General features: G+C 39.2%; 1 protein-coding gene across 1 annotated transcript in view; it reads left to right on the plus strand.

The window, feature by feature from the left end:
* Swt1 (Swt1 RNA endoribonuclease) overlaps positions 1-20,770 on the plus strand; it is a 30,423-nt gene extending 9,653 nt beyond the window's left edge. Inside the window, 2 exon segments of the mRNA XM_071693625.1 lie at positions 4,337-5,304; positions 15,666-20,770. Coding sequence (XP_071549726.1) covers positions 4,337-5,304; positions 15,666-15,996 — 1,299 coding nt within the window. The 3' untranslated portion in view covers positions 15,997-20,770.
* Positions 20,771-21,356: the final 586 nt, after the last annotated feature.

Consider the following 21,356-nt stretch of genomic DNA (forward strand, 5'->3'; position numbering starts at 1 on the left):
AGGATGGACCTGTTAAACAAACAAACAAATGTAAATGCCTTAGGGTCTTAGTGAAAGGAGAGTGAAAGCTGGTCCCTCCTCACCGAATTATGAGGGTAGGAAAAACCTGCACCCATATATTCCCAGATATATCTCTCATGCTTATTGGACACTGCCTTGGAGAGAAAAGTTTTTTCAGCTTTTAAACCTGTATTTTTTTCATGATATGTGTATTGTAGATTATTTTGAGTTGTGCAGTTATTTTTATTATCAGAATAAGCACACAATTCATAAATCAGGGATTTTCTACTCAAAATGTAAGTCGTTGTCTTGAATGCCCTTGAAGTTCTATTTTAGGTGATGCTCTACTCAAACTTGTATTCTCTAGTCATTCTAGACTCCCCACCTTTAAGTTTGTTGTGGCATAAGGAAAAGAGATTTAATAATTTCTTTCCATCTTGGCAAGACCTTGCTAGAGCTAACTTGGAACCTGATACTTCACATGATTGATTTGTGAAGCCTAATCAGACTGCAGGTCTAATGTTTGTCTCAAGGGTAACTATTAGCAATTTTGGAAGTTTCCAGTTTGTCCTTTTTACAGACCGGTAATGCTCAGAACACTCAACAGAAAACCATGTGAACAACATTACAGCAACACGACTTTATCTGCATCAAACTTCTGCTGCCTTTTGAATTATTGATGCTTTTGAACCCTACAGATGGAGATAGTGACAAGAGTGAAGGTGAGAGTATGGGCTTATATTGACAAAGAAGATGTCATATGACAAGTTAGTATTAACCTTTGACTAATTGATAAGCTTCCTGGAGCAGTAATCATTCATAAATTAGCATTGAATCATGTGGATACACCAGCTGCAGGACATGTTCGCAAAGATGCTTGATTGTATGAAGCATAAAATTCTGAGGAAATTACGCAAGATGATTCCCTTAATTGTGGTCTGCAGTCTACCGTAATGTTTACCAATTAATGATCCAGTACTGAGTGTTTCAGTGGCTGAATTGATGCAACTATCAAGTGAAGAGCTAGAGAGGCTGGTTCCCTGCTTGTGAGGATTTTCATGATGCACTGCCTTCTGTAGTATCAGTATTTGGTACATCTATGGAATTTTTCCCATTTCTTGTTACCAAGACTTTTACTACCCCAGATGATGCTTAACCCCATAATGTTCACTCAAATTATCCTTTTCAACCCTCAAAATTTACATTTTTCAAGCTGCTTAGAAAGTGTAATTAATCTTACAGTTGGAAGGATATTTATATATCAATGAAAAATATTCTTTTCAGAAGTATTTTTAATCCACTACCCTCACAGTATCAATGTGTAGAAGTCCTGTAGATGCTTTAGTTTGATGCAGTAAATAGTGCAAGGGTAAGGCTTGAGTGTCAAGTACATTTTAATATTTATTTTCAGTACACTGAGATACCGATTTCTGTTTTTCTGTTGACCATTATGTTTCTATTTTATATGACAGATCTTTTCTCATCATAATCACTGTCATTGATTGATTATATTTTCATAACAAAACCAAAAAAATTTGTAAAATTACTAGCCACATCAATCTGACACTAAGTTGTCAATGCTAGGCGGATGCTGGCAACACTGCCTCCACTTTTGCCAGAAAACCTTTTCCTGCTCCATCTTGGTCATCTTTTGATGTTTAAAGAGTCAGTATCCATAAAATTGCTCTCCACATAATCTGAAGACGGATCATCAGCATCAAGTAATTCTGCATCTTCTGCCTTGTCCTCTAAATCTATCCGAAAGCCACCCAGTTTCTTTGCTGGGAAACTCACTTAGATGTGCTATCCTTGGCATGTCTGGAGGATGACTGACTGTGGGAAGAAATTATTGCACATTGCCACCCAGGCTCAGTACATTGCTTTGAAATTGAGGCACAACACTTAATGACGAAATGTCTGTCCAGAGGCATCACTCAACTCGCATAGTGTTAAAGGGTTAGATCATCTGCAACATCTTTCTGCATTCTTCGGTTTGGAAGTGGATATGTAAGTGAATTTTTATGAATTAGAATGTTACTTTTTATTGATTTTCAACCATTATAGACACATTATAATGTGCACATTATGCAGCACACATACATAGGTAATAACCATAGTACATTTGTACAACATATGAAATGTAGCACATGTATGTTTGTTTCTTTTTATTTTTACTTATGCTCCACCGTACGTACATTTATTGGATGTGTTCATTTTTAGACATAAAGAGCATGATAACTGTGTTTAGTAATAATTACTGATGTGTTTAGTAATAATTCATGCTCCAAAACACTTCATTGCAGTACTGGTATCCACTATACGTGAAATGCTTCTGTTAGGAACATCTATGGTTTGGGCCATCTTAGATAAACAGTGTCCCATTGTGCATGTATAGATTTTATGCAGTTGATTTGGGTTTTCTGAAAGTGGATATGGAGATCATCTTAGATTAAGGAGTGAGAAAGTCAGAGGGTAAGTTGGAACTGTGATAAGAGTGGTTGTTAATATAGGAGATGGAGTAGTAGACTATTATGAAACTAAGAGTTGATAGAAATGCTCTGTGGAAGGTATTAAGAATATATGGTGTGGGAGGCAAGTTGTTAGAAGCAGTAAAAAGTTTTTATCGAGTATGTAAGGCATGTGTACATGTAGGAAGAGAGGAAAGTGATTGGTTCTCTGTGAATGTTGGTTTGCGGCAGGGGTCCGTGATGTCTCCATGGTTGTTTGATTTGTTTATAGGTGGGGTTGTTAGGGAGGTGAATGCAAGAGTTTTGGAAAGAGGGGCAAGTATGTAGTCTGTTGTGGATGAAAGAGCTTGGGAAGTGAGTCAGTTGTTGTTTGCTGATGATACAGTGCTGGTGGCTGATTCGTGTGAGAAACTGCAGAAGCTGGTGACTGAGTTTGGTAAAGTGTGTGAAAGAAGAAAGCTGACAGTTAATGTGAATAAGAGCAAGGTTATTAGGTACAGTAGGGTTGAGGGACAAGTCAATTGGGAGGTGCGTTTGAATGGAGAAAAACTGGAGGAAGTGAAGTGTTTTAGATATCTGGGAGTGGATTTGGCAGCGGATGGAACCATGGAAGCGGAAGTGAATCATAGGGTGGGGGAGGGGGTAAAAGTTCTGGGAGCATTGAAAAATGTGTGGAAATCAAGAATGTTGTCTTGGAAAGCAAAAATGGGTAGTTTGAAGGAATAGTGGTTCCAACAATGTCATATAGTTGCGAGTCGTGGGCTATAGATAGAGGTGTGTGGAGGAGGGTGGATGTACTGGAAATGAGATGTTTGAGGACAATATGTGGTGTGAGGTGGTTTGATCGAGTAAGTAATGAAAGGGTAAGAGAGATTTGTGGTAATAAAAAGAGTGTGGTTGAGAGAGCAGAAGAGGGTGTTTTGAAATGGTTTGGTCACATGGAGAGAATGAGTGAGAAAAGATTGACAAAGAGGATATATGTGTCAGAGGTGGGGGGAACGAGAAGTGGGAGACCAAATTGGAGGTGGAAAGATGGAGTGAAAAAGATTTTGAGTGATCGGGGCCTGAACATGCAGGAGGGTGAAAGGTGTGCAAGGAAGAGAGTGAATCGGAATGATGTGATATTCCAGGGTCGATGTGCTGTCAATGCATTGAACCAGGGCATGTGAAGCATCTGGGGTAAACCATGAAAAGTTCTGTGGGGCCTGGATGTGGAAAGGGAGCTGCGTTTTCGGTGCATTACACATGACATCTAGAGACTGAGTGTGAACGAATGTGGCCTTTGTTGTCTTTTCCTAGTGCTACCTCACACACATGCTGGGGGAGAGGGTTGTCATTTCATGTGTGGCGGGGCGGCAACGGGAATGAATAAGGGCAGACAGTATGAATTATGTACATGTGTATATATGTATATGTCTGTGTGTGTATTTGTACGTATACGTTGAGATGTATAGATATGTGTATGTGCGTGTGTGGACGTGTATGTGGGTGGGTTGGGCTATTATTCTTTCATCTGTTATCTTGCGCTACCTCACTAACATGGGAGACAGCGACAAAGTATAATAAATATTTTATAATAAATTTTATAATTTATAATAAATAAATAAGAAGAAAAGTACTAAAGAGTGTATTGTGAATAGTTTTGGAGGAATGTTTATAGGAGTTTAAAAAAAGAAATTGTGGACATACTCTGAAAGAGATGCCAGGAAGAACATCTTGATGGAGGGGTATAGAAAAATGCCAAAATCTCATGGCATGTGGATTTCTTTTGATTTTTTACCTTCCTGGTTTTAGAATAAAAATGGTTTGCAGGATATACATTGCAAGTATATTTTTATATTTTCTCATCAAAGTCTAATGATTTTCAGAGTGGTGATGATCTTATTCGTGACTGCTGCCTCTTTTTGAAGAAAGAAGGCCTTGATGTGTGCCTCCTTACAAATGATGTTAATCTCAGGAATAAAGCTTTAATGGCTGCCATTGATGCATTTAGTGTTCGGAGCCTTAAAATGAATCTTGTAAAAGAATACAGGAAAACTGCTGATCAACATATTTCAAATGATCTTTTGGAAGATGAAGATTCTCAGATGTGTGGTGCTGCTAGACCTAGATTTGATCTTGTTACAGAAGATAACTTCAACAAAAGTGTAAGTGAATATCCACAGCTGGAGAAAATGATATGTGACATAACTCCAAAGCAAAGCAAAAAATCTATTTCAGCAAAACAGCAAGGAAGCAGTAAGTTGTTTAGAAAAAATATAAAATCTAGGGTTCCTAGTTTGTCTGAGGAGGAGAAATTATTAAAAGGGATCCATAACTCACTACATCATACACTGGGTCATATTCTAGAAATCATAATGAAGGATACATATGAGGATATTTGGCTCAAAATTATTAAGCATAAACCTCCATGGAGTATCAATGAAGTGTTTTCTTGTTGGGAAAAGCATTGGATTGCTGTTATGAGTGATAGATTCCCTAGAGAACTAAAAAAATTGTTGACGGAAATCAGATATGATTTGGGAGAATGTAAAAGAGGAAGTGGTGATGCAGTTGCTCTCTGTGAAAAAGTACAAATTTTATACAGGTTTTTCAAGAGTAAGCCATATCTTGACTACATTTTACCTATTGATGGACAGCCTTTGGAAACTGTAATGTCTGAAATTCCAAAAGAAAGCTCAGTATCACCATCTAGTGATGAAGTGAGAGATTCTGATAAAGAGAAGAGGTTAACAGACGACAGTGAAACTTCCGTCACAGAGCAGGTAGTTTCCAGTGGCATGACAAATATAGAGCAGATGATTAATCTTGTTGGAATCCGCATCACACATTTCATGTAAGTACTGAAAGTGTTCTTTTTGTATGTAATGTATATTGAAAGTAATTTCTTTTGTAATACAATTTATGATCCAAAGATTTGTTTGTACATGACAAATTTTTTGTTGTTCACCCACTACTGTTGTTACTGTGTCTACACCTTATTGCTAATTCTACTTTTAACAGATTCTCCTTGTATAGACTGCTCTCTTTGTTCTGCAACCATGCATTTAGCTTGTCATAATAGTAGTTATTTCTTCGCATATACCACATTCATATGTTTTTTCATTAATTTTCTGCTGTTATCCATACAACTTAATTACTATGTCTTTTATTTTAAACGTCATTTCTTTCTTTTTTTTTTTAAGCTGAGACAGCATGGGCAATAGAGGCTCTAATCAAGGCCATCCCATCAATGCTATCCCTGGGGATAGGGGAGAAAGAATACTTTCCACACATTCCCCATGTGTCATAGAAGGTGACTAAAGGGGACGGGAGCAGGGGGCTAGAAACACTCCCCTCTGTGTATTTCAACCTTCTAAAAGGGGAAACAGAAGAAGGAATCATGCAGGGAGTGCTCATCCTCTGGAAGGCTCAAATTGGGGTGTCTAAATGTGTAGATGTAACCAAGATGAGAAAAAATGAGAGATAGGTAGTACGTTTGAGGAAAGGAACCTGGATGCTTTGGCTTTGAGTGAAAGGAAGCTTAAGGATAAAGGGGAAGAGTGTTTTGGGAAGGTCTTAGGAGTAAAGTCAGGGGTTGATGAGAGGACAAGAGCAAAGAAAGGAGTAGCACTACTGCTGAAACAGGAGTTGTGGAAGTATGTAAACTCTAGATTGATATGGGTAAAACTGAAACTGGATGGAGAGAGATGGGTGATTATTGGTGCATATGTACCTGGGCATGAGAAGAAAGATCATGAGAAACAAGTGTTTTGGGAGAAGCTGAGTGAGTGTGTTAGTAGTTTTGATGCACGAGACCAAGTTATAGTGATGGGTGATTTGAATGCAAAAGTGAGTAGTGTGGCAGCCGAGGGAATAATTGGTGTACATGGAGTGTTCAGTGTTGTAAATGGAAATGGTGAAGAGCTTGTAGATTTATGTTCTGAAAAAGGACTGGTGATTGGGAATACCTGGTTTGAAAAGAGAGATATACATGAGTATACATATGTAAGTAGGAGAGATGGCTAGAGAGCGTTATTGGATTACGTGTTAATTGATAGGCGTGCGAAAGAGAGACTTTTGGATGTTAATGTGCTGATAGGTGCAACTGGAGGGATGTCTGATCATAATCTTGTGGAGGCAAAGGTGAAGATTTGTAGAGGTTTTCCGAAAAGAAGGAAGAATGTTGGGGTGAAGAGAGTGGTGAGAGTAAGTGAGCTTGGGAAGTAGACTTGTGTGAGGAAGTACCAGGAGAGACTGAGTACAGAATGGAATAAGGTGAGAACAAAGGAGGTAAGGGGAGTGGGGGTTACAATGGGATGTATTTAGGGAAGCAGTGATGGCTCGCGCAAAAGATGCTTGTGGCATGAGAAGCGTGGGAGGTGGGTTGATTAGAAAGGGTAGTTAGTGGTGGGATGAAGAAGGAAGATTATTAGTGAAAGAGAAGAGAGAGGCATTTGGACGATTTTTGCAGGGAAATGTATAAAGGAAAGAGGCAGGAGGTCAAGAGAAAGGTGCAAGAGGTGAAAAAGAAGGCAAATGAGAGTTGGGGTGAGAGAGTATCATTAAATTTTAGGGAGAATAAGATGTTCTGGAAGGAGGTAAATAAAGTGCGTAAGACTAGGGAACAAATGGGAACATCAATGAAGGGGGCAAATGGGTAGGTAATAACAAGTAGTGGCAATGTGATAAGGAGAAGGAGTGAATATTTTGAAGGTTTGTTAAACGTGTTTGATGATAGAGTGGCAGATATAGGGTGTTTTGGTCGAGGTGGTGTGCAAAGTGAGAGGGTTAGGGAGAATGATTTGGTAAACAGAGAAGAGGTAGTAAAAGCTTTGCAGAAGATGAAAGCCGGCATGGCAGCAGGTTTGGATGGTATTGCAGTGGAATTTATTAAAAAAGAGGGTGACCGTATTGTTGACTGGTTGGTAAGGTTGTTTAATGTTTGTATGACTCATGGTGAGGTGCCTGAGGACTGGTGGAATGCTTGCATAGTGCCATTGTACAAAGGCAAAGGGGATAAGAGTGAGTGCACAAATTACAGAAGTATAAGTTTGTTGAGTATCCCTGGTAAATTATATGGGAGGGTATTGATTGAGAGGGTGAAGGCATGTACAGAGCATCAGACTGGGGAAGAGCAGTGTGGTTTCAGAAGTGGTAGAGGATGTGTGGATCAGGTGTTTGCTTTGAAAAATGTATGTGAGAAATACTTAGAAAAGCAAATGGATTTGTATGTAGCATTTATGGATCTGGAGAAGGTATATGATAGAGTTGATAGAGATGCTCTGTGGAAGGTATTAAGAATATATGGTGTGGGAGGTAAGCCGCTAGAAGCGGTGAAAAGTTTTTATCGAGGATGTAATGCATGTGTACGTGTAGGAAGAGAGGAAAGTGATTGGTTCTCAGTGAATGTAGGTTTGCGGCAGGGGTGTGTGATGTCTCCATGGTTGTTAAATTGTTTATGGATGGGGTTGTTAGGGAGATGAATGCAAGATTTTTGGAAAGGGGCAAGTATGCAGTCTGTTGTGGATGAGAGAGCTTGGGAAGTGAGTCAGTTGTTGTTCGCTGATGATACAGCGCTGGTGGCTGATTCGTGTAAGAAACTGCAGAAGCTGGTGTCTGAGTTTGGTAAAGTGTGTGAAAGAAGAAAGCTGGGAGTAAATGTGAATAAGAACAAGGTTAATAGGTACAGTAGGGTTGAAAGATAAGTCAATTGGGAGGTAAGTTTGAATGGAGAAAAACTGAAGGAAGCGAAGTGTTTTAGATGTCTGGGAGTGGATTTGGCAGCGGATGGAACCATGGAAGTGGAAGTGAGTCATAGGGTGGGGGAAGGGGCGAATGTTTTGTGAGCGTTGAAAAAGTGTGGAAGTCGAGAACGGTATCTTGGAAAGCAAAACAGGGTATGTTTGAAGAAATAGTGGTTCCAACAATGTTATATGGTTGCAAGGCGTGGGCTATAGATGGAGTTGTGTGGAGGAGGGTGGATGTGCTGGAAATGAGATGTTTGAGGTGTGAGGTGGTTTGATCAAGTAAGTAATGTAAGGGTAAGAGAGATGTATGATAATAAAAAGAGTGTGGTTAAGAGAGCAGAAGAGAATGTTTTGAAATGGTTTGGTCACATGGAGAGAATGAGTGAGGAAAGATTGACAAAGAGGATGTATGTGTCAGAGGTGGAGGGAACAAGGAGAAGTGGGAGACCAAATTGGAGGTGGAAAGATGGAGTGAAAAAGATTTTGCGTGATCGGGGCCTGAATATGCAGGAGGGTGAAAGGAGGGCAAGGAATAGAGTGAATTGGATCGATGTGGTATACCGGGGTTGACGTGCTGTCAGTGGATTGAATATATATATATATATATTTTTTTTCTTATTTATCATATTTATCATACTTTGTCATTGTCTTACGCATTAACGAGGAGCGCAAAGAAACAGACGAAAGAATGGCCCAACCCACCCACAAACACATGTATATACATACACGTCCACGCACGCACATATACATACCTATACATCTCAACGTATACATATATATACACACTCAGACATATACATATATACACAAGTACATAATTCATACTGTCTTCCCTTATTCATTCCCGTCGCCACCCCGCCACACATGAAATGACAGCCCCCTCCCCCCTCATGTGTGCGAGGTAGTGCTAGGAAAAGACAACAAAGGCCACATTTGTTCACACTCAGTCTCTGGCTCTCATGTATAATGCACCGAAACCACAGCTCCCTTTCCACATCCAGGCCCCACACAACTTTCCATGGTTTACCCCAGATGCTTCACATGGCCTGGTTCAATCCATTGACAACACGTCGACACCGGTATAACACATCGTTCCAATTCACTCTATTCCTTGCACGCCTTTAACCCTCCTGTATGTTCAGGCCTTGATCGCTCAAAATCTTTTTCACTCCATCTTTCCACCTCCAATTTGGTCTCCCACATCTCCTCGTCCCCTCCACCTCCGACACATATATCCTCTTGGTCAATCTTTCCTCATTCATTCTCTCCATGTGCCCAAACCATTTCAAAACACCCTCTTCTGCTCTCTCAACCACGCTCTTTTTATTTCCACACATCTCTCTTACCCTTACGTTACTTACTCGATCAAACCACCTCACACCACACATTGTCCTCAAACATCTCATTTCCAGCACATCCATCCTCCTGCACACAACTCTATCCATAGCCCACGCCTCGCAACCATACAACATTGTTGGAACCACTATTCCTTCAAACATAGCCATTTTTGCTTTCCGAGATAATGTTCTCGACTTCCACACATTCTTCAAGGCTCCCAGAATTTTCGCCCCCTCCCCCACCCTATGATCCACTTCCGCTTCCATGGTTCCATCCGCTGCCAGATCCACTCCCAGATATCTAAAACACTTTACTTCCTCCAGTTTTTCTCCATTCAAACTTACCTCCCAATTGACTTGACCCTCAACCCTACTGTACCTAATAACATTGCTCTTAATCACATTCACTCTTAACTTTCTTCTTTCACACACTTTACCAAACTCAGTCACCAGCTTCTGCAGTTTCTCACATGAATCAGCCACCAGCGCTGTATCATCAGCGAACAACAACTGACTCACTTCCCAAGCTCTCTCATCCCCAACAGACTTCATACTTGCCCCTCTTTCCAAAACTCTTGCATTCACCTCCCTAACAACCCCATCCATAAACAAATTAAACAACCATGGAGACATCACACACCCCTGCCGCAAACCTACATTCACTGAGAACCAATCACTTTCCTCTCTTCCTACACGTACACATGTCTTACATCCTCGATAAAAACTTTTCACTGCTTCTAACAACTTGCCTCCCACACCATATATTCTTAATAACTTCCACAGAGCATCTCTATGCCTTCTCCAGATCCATAAATGCTACATACAAATCCATTTGCTTTTCTAAGTATTTCTCACATACATTTTTCAAAGCAAACACCTGATCCACACATCCTCTACCACTTCTGAAACCACACTGCTCTTCCCCAATCTGATGCTCTGTACATGCCTTCACCCTCTCAATCAATACCCTCCCATATAATTTACCAGGAATACTCAACAAACTTATACCTCTGTAATTTGAGCACTCACTCTTATCCCCTTTGCCTTTGTACATTTGCACTATGCAAGCATTCTGCCAATCCTTAGGCACCTCACCATAAATCATACATACATTAAATAACCTTACCAACCTGTCAACAGTACAGTCACCCCCTTTTTTAATAAATTCCACTGCAATACCATCCAAACCTGCTGCCTTGCCAGCTTTCATCTTCCACAAAGCTTTTACTACCTCTTCTCTGTTTACCAAATCATTCTCCCTAACCCTCTCACTTTGCACACCACCTCGACCAAAACACCCTATATCTGCCATGCTGTCATCAAACACATTCAACAAACCTTCAAAATACTCACTCCATCTCCTTCTCACATCACCACTACTTATTATCACCTCCCCATTAGCCCCCTTCACTGAAGTTCCCATTTGCTCCCTTGTCATGCACTTTATTTACCTCCTTCCAGAACATCTTTTTATTCTCCCTAAGATTTAATGATACTCTCTCACCCCAACTCTCATTTGCCCTCTTTTTCACCTCTTGCACCTTTCGCTTGACTTCCTGCCTCTTTCTTTTATACATCTCCCACTCATTTGCATTTTTTCCCTGCAAAAATCGTCCAAATGCCTCTCTCTTCTCTTTCACTAATACTCTTACTTCTTCATCCCACCACTCACTACCCTTTCTAATCAACCCACCTCCCACACTTCTCATGCCACAAGCATCTTTTGCGCAAGCCATCACTGCTTCCCTAAATACGTCCCATTCCTCCCCCACTCCCCTTACCTCCTTTGTTCTCACCTTTTTCCATTCTGTACTCAGTCTCTCCTGGTACTTCCTCACACAAGTCTCCTTCCCAAGCTCACTTACTCTCACCACTCTCTTCACCCCAAAATTCTCTCTTCGTTTCTGAAAACCCCTACAAATCTTCACCTTCGCCTCCACAAGATAATGATCAGACATCCCTCCAGTTGCACCTATCAGCACATTAACATCCAAAAGTCGCTCTTTCACGCGCCTATCAATTAACACGTAATCCAATAACGCTCTCTGGCCATCTCTCCTACTTACATAAGTATACTTATGTATATCTCTCTTTTTAAACCAGGTATTCCCAAAGACCAGTCCTTTTTCAGCACATAAATCTACAAGCTCTTCACCATTTCCATTTACAACACTGAACACCCCATGTATATGAATTATTTCCTCAACTGCCACATTACTCACCTTTGCATTCAAATCACCCATCAGTATAACACGGTCTTGTGCATCAAAAACCACTAACACACTCATTTAGCTGCTCCCAAAACACTTGCCTCTCATGATCTTTCTTCTCATGCCCAGGTGCATATGCACCAATAATCACCCATCTCTCTCCATCAACTTTCACTTTTACCCATATCAATCTAGAGTTTACTTTCTTACACTCTATCACATACTCCCACAGCTCCTGTTTCAGGAGTAGTGCTACTCCTTCCCTTGCTCTTGTCCTCTCACTAACCCCTGGCTTTACTCCCAAGACATTCCCAAACCACTCTTCCCCTGTTATACTTGAGCTTCGTTTCACTGAGAGCCAAAACATCCAGGTTCCTTTCCTCAAACATACTACATATCTCTCCTTTTTTCTTATCTTGGTTACATCCACACACATTTAGACACCCCAATCTGAGCCTTCGAGGAGGATGAGCACTCCCCGCGTGACTCCTTCTTCTGTTTCCCCTTTTAGAAAGTTAAAATACAAGGAGGGGAGGGTTTCTGGCCCCCTGCTCCCGTCTCCTTTAGTCGCCTTCTATGACACGTGAGGAATGCGTGGGAAGTATTCTTTCTCCCCATATATATATATATATATATATATATATATATATATATATATATATATATATATATACCCCCATACACACACATGTACATATATACATATCAAGATATACATACATAAACATACAAAGACATATACATATATACACATGTACATATTCATACTTGCTTGCCTTCATCCATTCCTATCGCTACCCTGTACCACAGAAAACAGCATCACTACCCCCTGCTTCAGCAAGGTAGTGCCTGAAAAAAAAAAAAAGGCCACATTTGTTCACGCTCAGTCTGTAGCTGTCTTGTGTAATGCACCGAAACCACAGCTCCCTATCCACATCCAGGCCCCACAGACCTTTCCATGGTTTGCCACAGATGTTTAACATGCCCTAGTTCAGTCCATTGACAGCATGTCAACCCTGGTATACCACATCATTCCAGGCCACTCTGTTCCTTGCATGCCTCACCTTCCTGTATGTTTAGGCCCCAATCGCTTAAAATCTTTTTCACTCTATCCTTCCACCTCCAATTTGGTCTTCTGCTTCTCCTTGTTCCCTCCACCTCTGACACGTATATCCTCTTTGTCAATTTTTCCTCACTCATTCTTTCTATGTGTCCAAACCATCTTTTCCAACTTTTATGAACCACATTCATTATTGAAACTGGCTTGTAGTTTAGTGCTGTTTCCTGATTCCCTGCAATTTTTGCCCTCTTCAGCATCTTTGGCACTACATCTTCCGCTAATGCCTTATTGAACATTTCTAGTAGTCTAGCAAGTGCTTCAGCAAATTCTTTCAGCTTGTATGGGGAGACCTTATCAGTACCCAGGGCTTTGTTTGGGTCAGGTTATTCTAATAGCCTGATTGCTTCGTTTCTTTCGATTACTATATATTTCTGGGCTTCATCCCCCTCCCACTTTAGTATTGCTGGTGCATTAATTGGCCTCCATGTTGAAAGCACTTTTGAACTTAGCATTCAACCCCTCACATATTCTCCTATCATCAAGAATTCTTGTCTCTTTAGTCCCTTAAGCTGATTTCTTGCCTTTTTACAAACTATTTTTGGTGAAGTTTTGGGAAAGTTTTAGGATGTCTTGCTTTTTTCAAAATTTCTCAGCTCCACACTTCTCACTCTGTAAGACTCATTCCTTACTCTCCAATATCTTTCATATGTTAATGGGCTGCAGTGTCTTTCATATTTCCTCCATAGTCTGTCTATCCTTTCAACTCATAATACAGTTTCTGTTTTAACAGCTGGCTTTTTAACATACATACAGATGAAGTGATGAAAGGAGTAAAAGCAAAACTAGGGAAAGAGATACATACAAAGAGTGTGGTAGAGGCATGGTGGCTAGTGACAAGTGTGTTTGTGGATGATACTGTGTTGTTTGCTGAATGTGAAAAGGAGTTACAGAACATTGTAGGTATTTTCATGATGTTTGTAAGCATAGGTGATTGAAGGTTAATGTGAGTAAAAGTAAAGTAATGGTGTTTGAAAGGAAACAGAGTAAAAGTATAGATTTTGCAAAACCGTGTAAGTGAAAGGAGAAAGCGTACTAAACTATGTTACAGATATGGAGTGAGGAAGATTGGAATAGGTGAGAGAATTTAAGTATTTAGGAGCTATCTTAGGTAAGTTTGGTAATATGGAGGGAGAGAGAGGAGAGAGAGCTGTACAGGATAGAAGAGTCATTGAGTCTCTTATTAGAATAATTAAGGGTAAAAGTGTAAGTATGGGAGGGAAGAAAGGATTAAGGGACAACATAGTCCTCCCACCCCTGACCTGTGCAGCCATAACATGGACATGGAATGAGTAACACAGGTCAAGTATTCAGGCTATGGAAATTAGCTGTTTGAGAGGAGTATATGGTATGACTAGATGGTCTGAAGATTGAAAGAGTTTAACAGCTTGAACCATATTGCTCTTCTCATTCTAGTACTGCTGCTGTATAGTACCAATGCCAAGCCTTCGAATACATGAACATTCCCTCCCCATTAGGTACAATGCCATAGCAGTCAGTAGAAATGCCTTGAGGGGATTAAATGTGTATGAGTCTCTAATTCTAATACATTTTGTTTCCCAGAGGAGACAGAATTTATCCTGTGTATTCCCTAATTATCGTAGAAGGTGACTAAAGGGAGTGTGAGCATGGGGCTGGAAATCTTCCCCTTCCTGTATTTCAATTTTCAAAAGATGGAACAGAAGAAGGAGCCAAGCAGGGAGTGCTCATCTTCCTTGGAGGTGCAGGCTAGTATGTCTAAATGTGTATGGATGTAACCAAGGTGAGAAGGGAGGAGAGATAAGTACTATGAGGAAAGAAACCTGGATGTTCTATCTCTGTGTGAAGCAAACTTCAAGGGTTTGGAAATGACTTAAGGATAGAGTCAGGGGTTGGTGAATGGGCAAGAGCTAAGGAAGGAATAGCACTACTCCAGAAGCAGGAGTTGTTGGAGTGTGATAGAGTTTAAGGAAGTAAATTCTAGATCGATGTTGTTAAAACTGAAAGTGAATGGTGAGAGATGGGTGATTATTAGTATTTATACACCTGGCCAAGAATGAGTGTGTCAGCAGTTTTGATGTAAGAAATTAGGTATTAGTGATGGATAATTTAAATGCAGAGGTGAGTAACATGGCAGTTGAGGGGTATCAGTGAATAACTTGAAAATAAAATCATGATAAAAGAAGCCTGTTGGCAACACTGTTAACTTATCCATAATACTGATTATACAGCAAATTACATTTATGTTTTTTAAATCTCTTTCTTTAACAATGAATTTCTTTTTTGTAAATCTTTGAAAAAAAGAAGGCCGTACAAGAGTGGACAAAACTGGCTGTTCCTTTTGCTCTCTACAAAAGATGATCTCATTTCACATGTAGAATTGGTAAACACACCATTACTAGGTTCACCAGCCTTCACCATATGGCTGATATTTCCTTACCTAGTTTGGTAAGTAATGTATTTTCTATAAGCAACAAATCCTTAACTCTTAACTCATAAGAAAAAATAATATTTTTGATAGTTTTTGTACACTTGTAAGTAAAAAAAAATGAAATGTAAGTTTATGTAACTTGCATCCAAAGGATTGGCCAGTGTAGTTGATTAAAAAAGTTTTCCTTGGCAGGAACAGAAAAGTCTTATTTCTTAAGAAAAAGAGAATATATATTTTTTCTGCACCTTTCATAGAAGGGGGAAAAGTGATTTTGCTTTTTTTGTGCAATGGAGGAGACTAAGATTATCAATTGTGCACTGATGGGGTTAAGTATGCTACTCTCCTTTTGTCGTTGCACACTCTACTGTGGTCCATGCTGAATTCTATCTAAAAGCCCCAGTTTTTGCATGCCTTTTTGTTCATTCTATTACCTTGATATCCTTTCGATGCTCTGTTCTCATTCAGATACTTGTGCTGATCATTTTTCCACCTCTATATCCTGCAGATGTATGGCCGAAACCACATCAGATTCACTCCAAGAATTGGGTAACTTGCTAGTCGGCTTCTGGGCAGAAGCAAAGGAACCATGCCCGAACTTGCCCTTCACAGAAGAAAATCTAAGACAGTTTGTGATGTCTTCAAATGGTCAACATTTTCTCAAGCTAACGTTGGGAGAACTAGAGAAATTGTTAAACGCTGTCATAACTGTGATTGAGAGTCACTAATGTATTTATTTTTTTTTTTTGCCAAAAGATTATGTGTAAAAGAATTACTTTACTGCTGTTATCATGGTATAATATGAAATTAGTAAATAATTAAGATGGTAACATAAAACTTTAATGTCACATCCGTGGAAAGACTCATAAAGGATATTCAAGAAATCAGGAGCTTCCACTGCACCAAAATCAAAAATGATCTAATTTGAAGCATTATAACTGTAAATATGTATAGATGTATATTGTGATGTACAGATAACTGATACTGTGATATGGGAAAGGTTGATGAATAAGACAGGCAAAAAAAAAAAAGGAAATGGAATACCTGTTAGTTTTGGTTATTGTTTGTAAGTATGTTTTTGTACTGTACAGGAAGGAAGTTTTGCAATCATGGGACCTCATCTTGCAAATTTTAACAGCTATCATACAACTTCTTAGACTTTTGTGTACTGTCAGCATGAACAATGTCATCACTTAGTTTATAATATTTGACTGCCTGTTTATATAGTATGGTGATGGAGTCTTCATTTATTGAACCTCATCTCTTAAACTTTTTTTATCATGCATTATTTTAGACTTTTATATGCTGTCAGCATTTACTATATCATTACTTAGCTTATTCCCTTCATGCCGTACTCTGATTATATAAAAGTACTTCTTTGCATCTTTTCTGATAAGTTAAATGTTTATGTTTTCCAGTTGTTTTATCTTATTTTTTCTAAAGAACAATTCCCTATCACCATCATCAAACTGGTTAATTCACTTAAAGGTAATTATTAAGTAACTCCTTACTCTTACCTTTACTGTGGTGGGCAAAGCTATGGCCTCTTGCATGGCAATGTAACTCAGCTTGTTTAATTCTGGTCCCATCTTTGTTGTCCTCTAGACCATCTATGGTAATTCTTTTTGCTTCTTTAAATGTGTTGATCTTACTTGAGCTGTGGTCTTATGTATTAGGCAAAGTTTGCTAAACATTTCCTTATCCTTTTTAGATACCTGGGAGTGGACATGGCAGCAAATGGAACCATGGAAGTGGAGGTGAGTGGGTGAAAGGTTTGGGAGCATTGACGAATTTGTGGAAAGAAAGGTCTTTTCCAGAGAGGCCAAAAATGGGTGGGTTTGGAGGTAAAGTAGTCCCAGTAATGATGTACAGATGCAAGGTGTGGGCCATAGATGAGAGTTTATGGAAGAGGATGAATGTGAAATGAAATGCCTGAGGACAGTATGTGGTATGAGGATGGTTGATTAAGTATTGTAGGGTGAGAGAGAGAGATGTTGTATTATGAAGAGTATGGTTGAGAAAGCTGAAGAGGGTGTGCTGAAGTGGTTTGGAAATATGGTGAGAATGAGAGAAGAGAGGTTGACACAGAAGATGTATGTAACAGAAGTGGAGGGAACAAAGAGAAAGGGGAAACCAAATTGGAGATGGAAAGATGTAGTGAGATTTTTGTGCTCAGAGTCTGAACATGCAGGAAGTAAAAGGTGTGCATGGGATAGACTGAAGTGGAGCATTGTGGTTGACTGAACCAAGGCATTTGAAGCAACTTAGGAGAAACCACTGAAAGGTCTGTGGTGCCTGGTTGTGGATTTTAGGGCTCTGGTTTTGATGCATTGCACGCGACGGCTAAAGAATGGATGCAAGCAAATAAGGCCTTTCTGTGTCTGTTCCTCTTGTTACCTCACTAACGTGTGATATGAATAATTATTAAAGAGAAAATATATTTCCTTATCCATGTACTCAAGTGCAATACTAATTTTATCATTAAATATTATGTCTCATTCATAATTCTCAAGTTTAGATAAGATGTTGATTCCCAAGTCCTCACTAACAGATTCCTGTTGCTAAGTTAGTTCCTGCTAGATAATGCTCATACCAAGGCCATCTTTCACTGTGTTCCTTTGCATTCACTGTGGTTGACTTTCATTAATCATGTAACAGAGAAGCTTTGGAATATGTCTATGTCCCTTTGTAAGTTCATGCAATCCTCATCACTCTTTATTTTTTTCATGACCTTGGCAACATCTGCTAACATATCTAGGTATGAGTCTAGTCTTTCTGGCAATAAAAGTATTGGTCCTTGGACCACATCAGTGGTGACCCCAACGTATGTCAAGGAGGTACTTTCATTTAGGTAATTTTCTAGCCATCGAAGGATTCCCCCTTATTCCTGCATAAAGATCCAATTTCCTATGTTGAACAGTATCAAATCATTTCTGGCGGTCCAAGAATTTATAATCTCACCCCTCTCATTTGTCTAAAACAGAGCTCACTCTGTTGTAGAAGTCTGAGACCTGTTACGCATGACATCCTTTCCTTGAATATATGTCTTTCTCTTATGTCATAGTCATCCACATGCTTTCAGATATAATCCAGTGTTTTACAAACCACAATTGCTATGGAGACTGGTCTGTCATTCATTGCGATTACCTGTACTTGTAAAACCCTTAATCCTTTGAAATTACCTATTTGTAATTTCACTCATTGGCTCCTGTCTCATGAAGTTCTGTCTCATCAGGTAGCCTTATAATCCTCTGTAAACAGTATTCACTGTTTCCATGGTTAGTTTCATCCAACCATTTCCATCTTGTAACTCTAAACTAGTACTTCACATTCTTTCTAACCACCTTTTTCCCAAACTTTTTGTCATGGCCTCTGGTTATTCATTTGCTGCATTTCTTGAGCTGCTCAATGTCAGTATTGTTCGGCTAACTCAGAAATCTGAAGGCTGTTATCAGGTTCCCCCTTTCTCTCCTCACCTCCACGGTGGGCAACTTTGTAGCCTTCATCCTTTCATCATGACTCCGTCTCCATAATTCAGGTACTATCCTAGTTTTCCTTCCCTGTACCATTTCACTCAGATACTTATACTTCTTTAGGTGTGATGACCAGACTTTGAGGTATAATCCAGTTTGGTTCAATGTTTGTTGTGAATGATTTACCAAAATATATGACTAGATATTGTCTCTGTGGTAAGTTTTGCCTCATCACTTACAACATATAGTTTAATTTCTGTTACTCAGTGTTTAAACACCAGCTCTTTTCCATTTCCCAATAATTCATCTACATTCTTATAGATTACTTAAAGTCTCTTTCAACCACTACTTGTCTTTGTGCCACTTCATACTTTATTTTGCAGAATTCCTGTATGCCATGATATATCTTGTAGATTTCTCAATGAATTCTTGTAAGGTACTGTCCAAGGTGCACAAAGAAAATCAAGGATGGACATTTTGAATCAAGGAGTGAAATACGAGATCCACAATGGATGCTGAATAGAGAATATAGCTTGTTTTGCAACATGACAGAAGTACAAACTGTTACAGTATGTGTTTTCTTGATAATTCCTCTTCACAGTCGGTTTGTCCTGCAAGCTATGAGAAATTCTACATGATTTCTGGGGCCAGAAACCTCTTAACCCTCTTCTTCCTGGTGAGTTAAATGCCTCTCACCCTAGGCTAACCACTTTTTGGTAGTAATGGTCTATGGCTTGGCCTGATACTCTCTCCAACCAATCAGCAACCCCCTTTTGATGATGATATCATTATTCCTCGACAGTCAGTACAGACATACTTCATAATTCTCTTTATCACAGCCCATGTAGGATGTCTTCAACATCCTGTTCATTAAGGCTACTTCCATCATATCATGCATAAGTATCCTTGTATGAGTCAGTTATGGTGTGGTATGTTATTTTGACTTATTTGTATGACTTGTAAAAGTGGTTCCCAGTTTACTCATTTCAACAGTGGTGTATTATGACTTTATTGGTTTATCACTCAGTTTTAAGGTGCTACATACTTAGTTAGATCACAGGACAAAATCTGGAGCTCTAGTGTGAGATCTTGTGGAAACAGGGTCACTTGCAATTGTTGCATAATCAATGGGGGTTTGAGATATGAATACTTGCCCTCCTTTTTTTTTCTGGAAAACTCCCTCTGCCTCATGTAATAACCCATGATATACTGGATGATTTTTTTTGGTGCTGGCTGGCCTATACAGTCAGGATAAAGGCTTCCTCATCATTATTATCACAATGCCAATCGAGTAGTCGCCAGTAGCAGTAAATCAGAAGGAAGTGTATGATGGGAACATGAGAATCCCAGCACATAGGACAAGATCATTGCATATCTCTGAGTCATGATGGAGGATAAGAAGAAATAAACTGGTGTTTTCCTACAGAATCATGTTTTGACTAGTTTACCAGTGGAATGCTAGGGTACATCTGTAGACATTTATCATATACAGATGTTATTTTTTCCAGTTTAGGTCTCAAAATCATGTATGATTCATGCCTTGAAAATACATGAGGGAGGAGTTCCTCTAAAAGGATCGAATATAGACCATGCTTTGTATTATAGTCCAATGTTTTTCTTTTTCTTTTTTCGTAACAGCACAAGTGGGTTTGGTAATTTGTGGATAGGCTTTGTGTGAAAAAAAGTTGCTTTTATAATATAAAGGGCTTTGACAAACCCAGGGAGTCTTAAACTTTGGTTGTAGGTGGAACCTATGTACTTATACTGCAAGCCCTCATATATCAGTGGGTCAAATAACGATGCTTCACTCCTGTGACAATCAGAAATAAGGGTAGAAGCTTAGATAGACACTTAACAATTTGTTGTTATGACAACTTTTAAGAAAAAATCTTTCATATGTTTGTTCTAACTATGAGATATTCTTTTCCTTTCATTTTGAAATATTTCAGGATAATTTACCCCTTGAGCTGCAATGTGCTGTTACACAGGTATGCTATGTTGCTGCAGAGTGCGACTAGATTGGCAAAGATTTTGGCAGCAATGTTTTAGTCTCCCAGCTGATTTGTAGTTCATAGCTTTTACATAGATGTCACTAGCAACCTAATATCACAGCTGGAAAAAATATTACACATCACTATTATCTGTAAATTGTCTAAGGAAGTGTAATTATTGTCATGAGGGTGGAAAGCCAGATGTATATGACAGCTATTGCACTCAGTTTTCTGATAAAAGAAATAGTTTCTCTTTTATAAGTGTTTATGTTTTGAATAAAATGGTTATTTTTGCATCTGTATATTGATATAATGTGTGTTAATGACATGTAGATACATGAATAATGCATAAAGTACATAAGAATATGCATTTCATTTATATTATACTTAATTGCTATTTCATCAGCGAGGTAGCACCAGGAAACAGAAAAAGAATGGCCCATCCACTCATAGACACACATATATACACAAATGCCCATACATGCACATATACATGCATATACATATCAACATATACCTACATACACATATATATACATATATCCACATGTACATATTCATACTTGCTTGCCTTCATCCATTCCTGTCGTTACCCCACCACACAGGAAAGAGCATCAGTACCCC

The sequence above is a fragment of the Panulirus ornatus genome, chromosome 56, assembly GCF_036320965.1.
Source record: "Panulirus ornatus isolate Po-2019 chromosome 56, ASM3632096v1, whole genome shotgun sequence".
Taxonomy (NCBI): domain Eukaryota; kingdom Metazoa; phylum Arthropoda; class Malacostraca; order Decapoda; family Palinuridae; genus Panulirus; species Panulirus ornatus.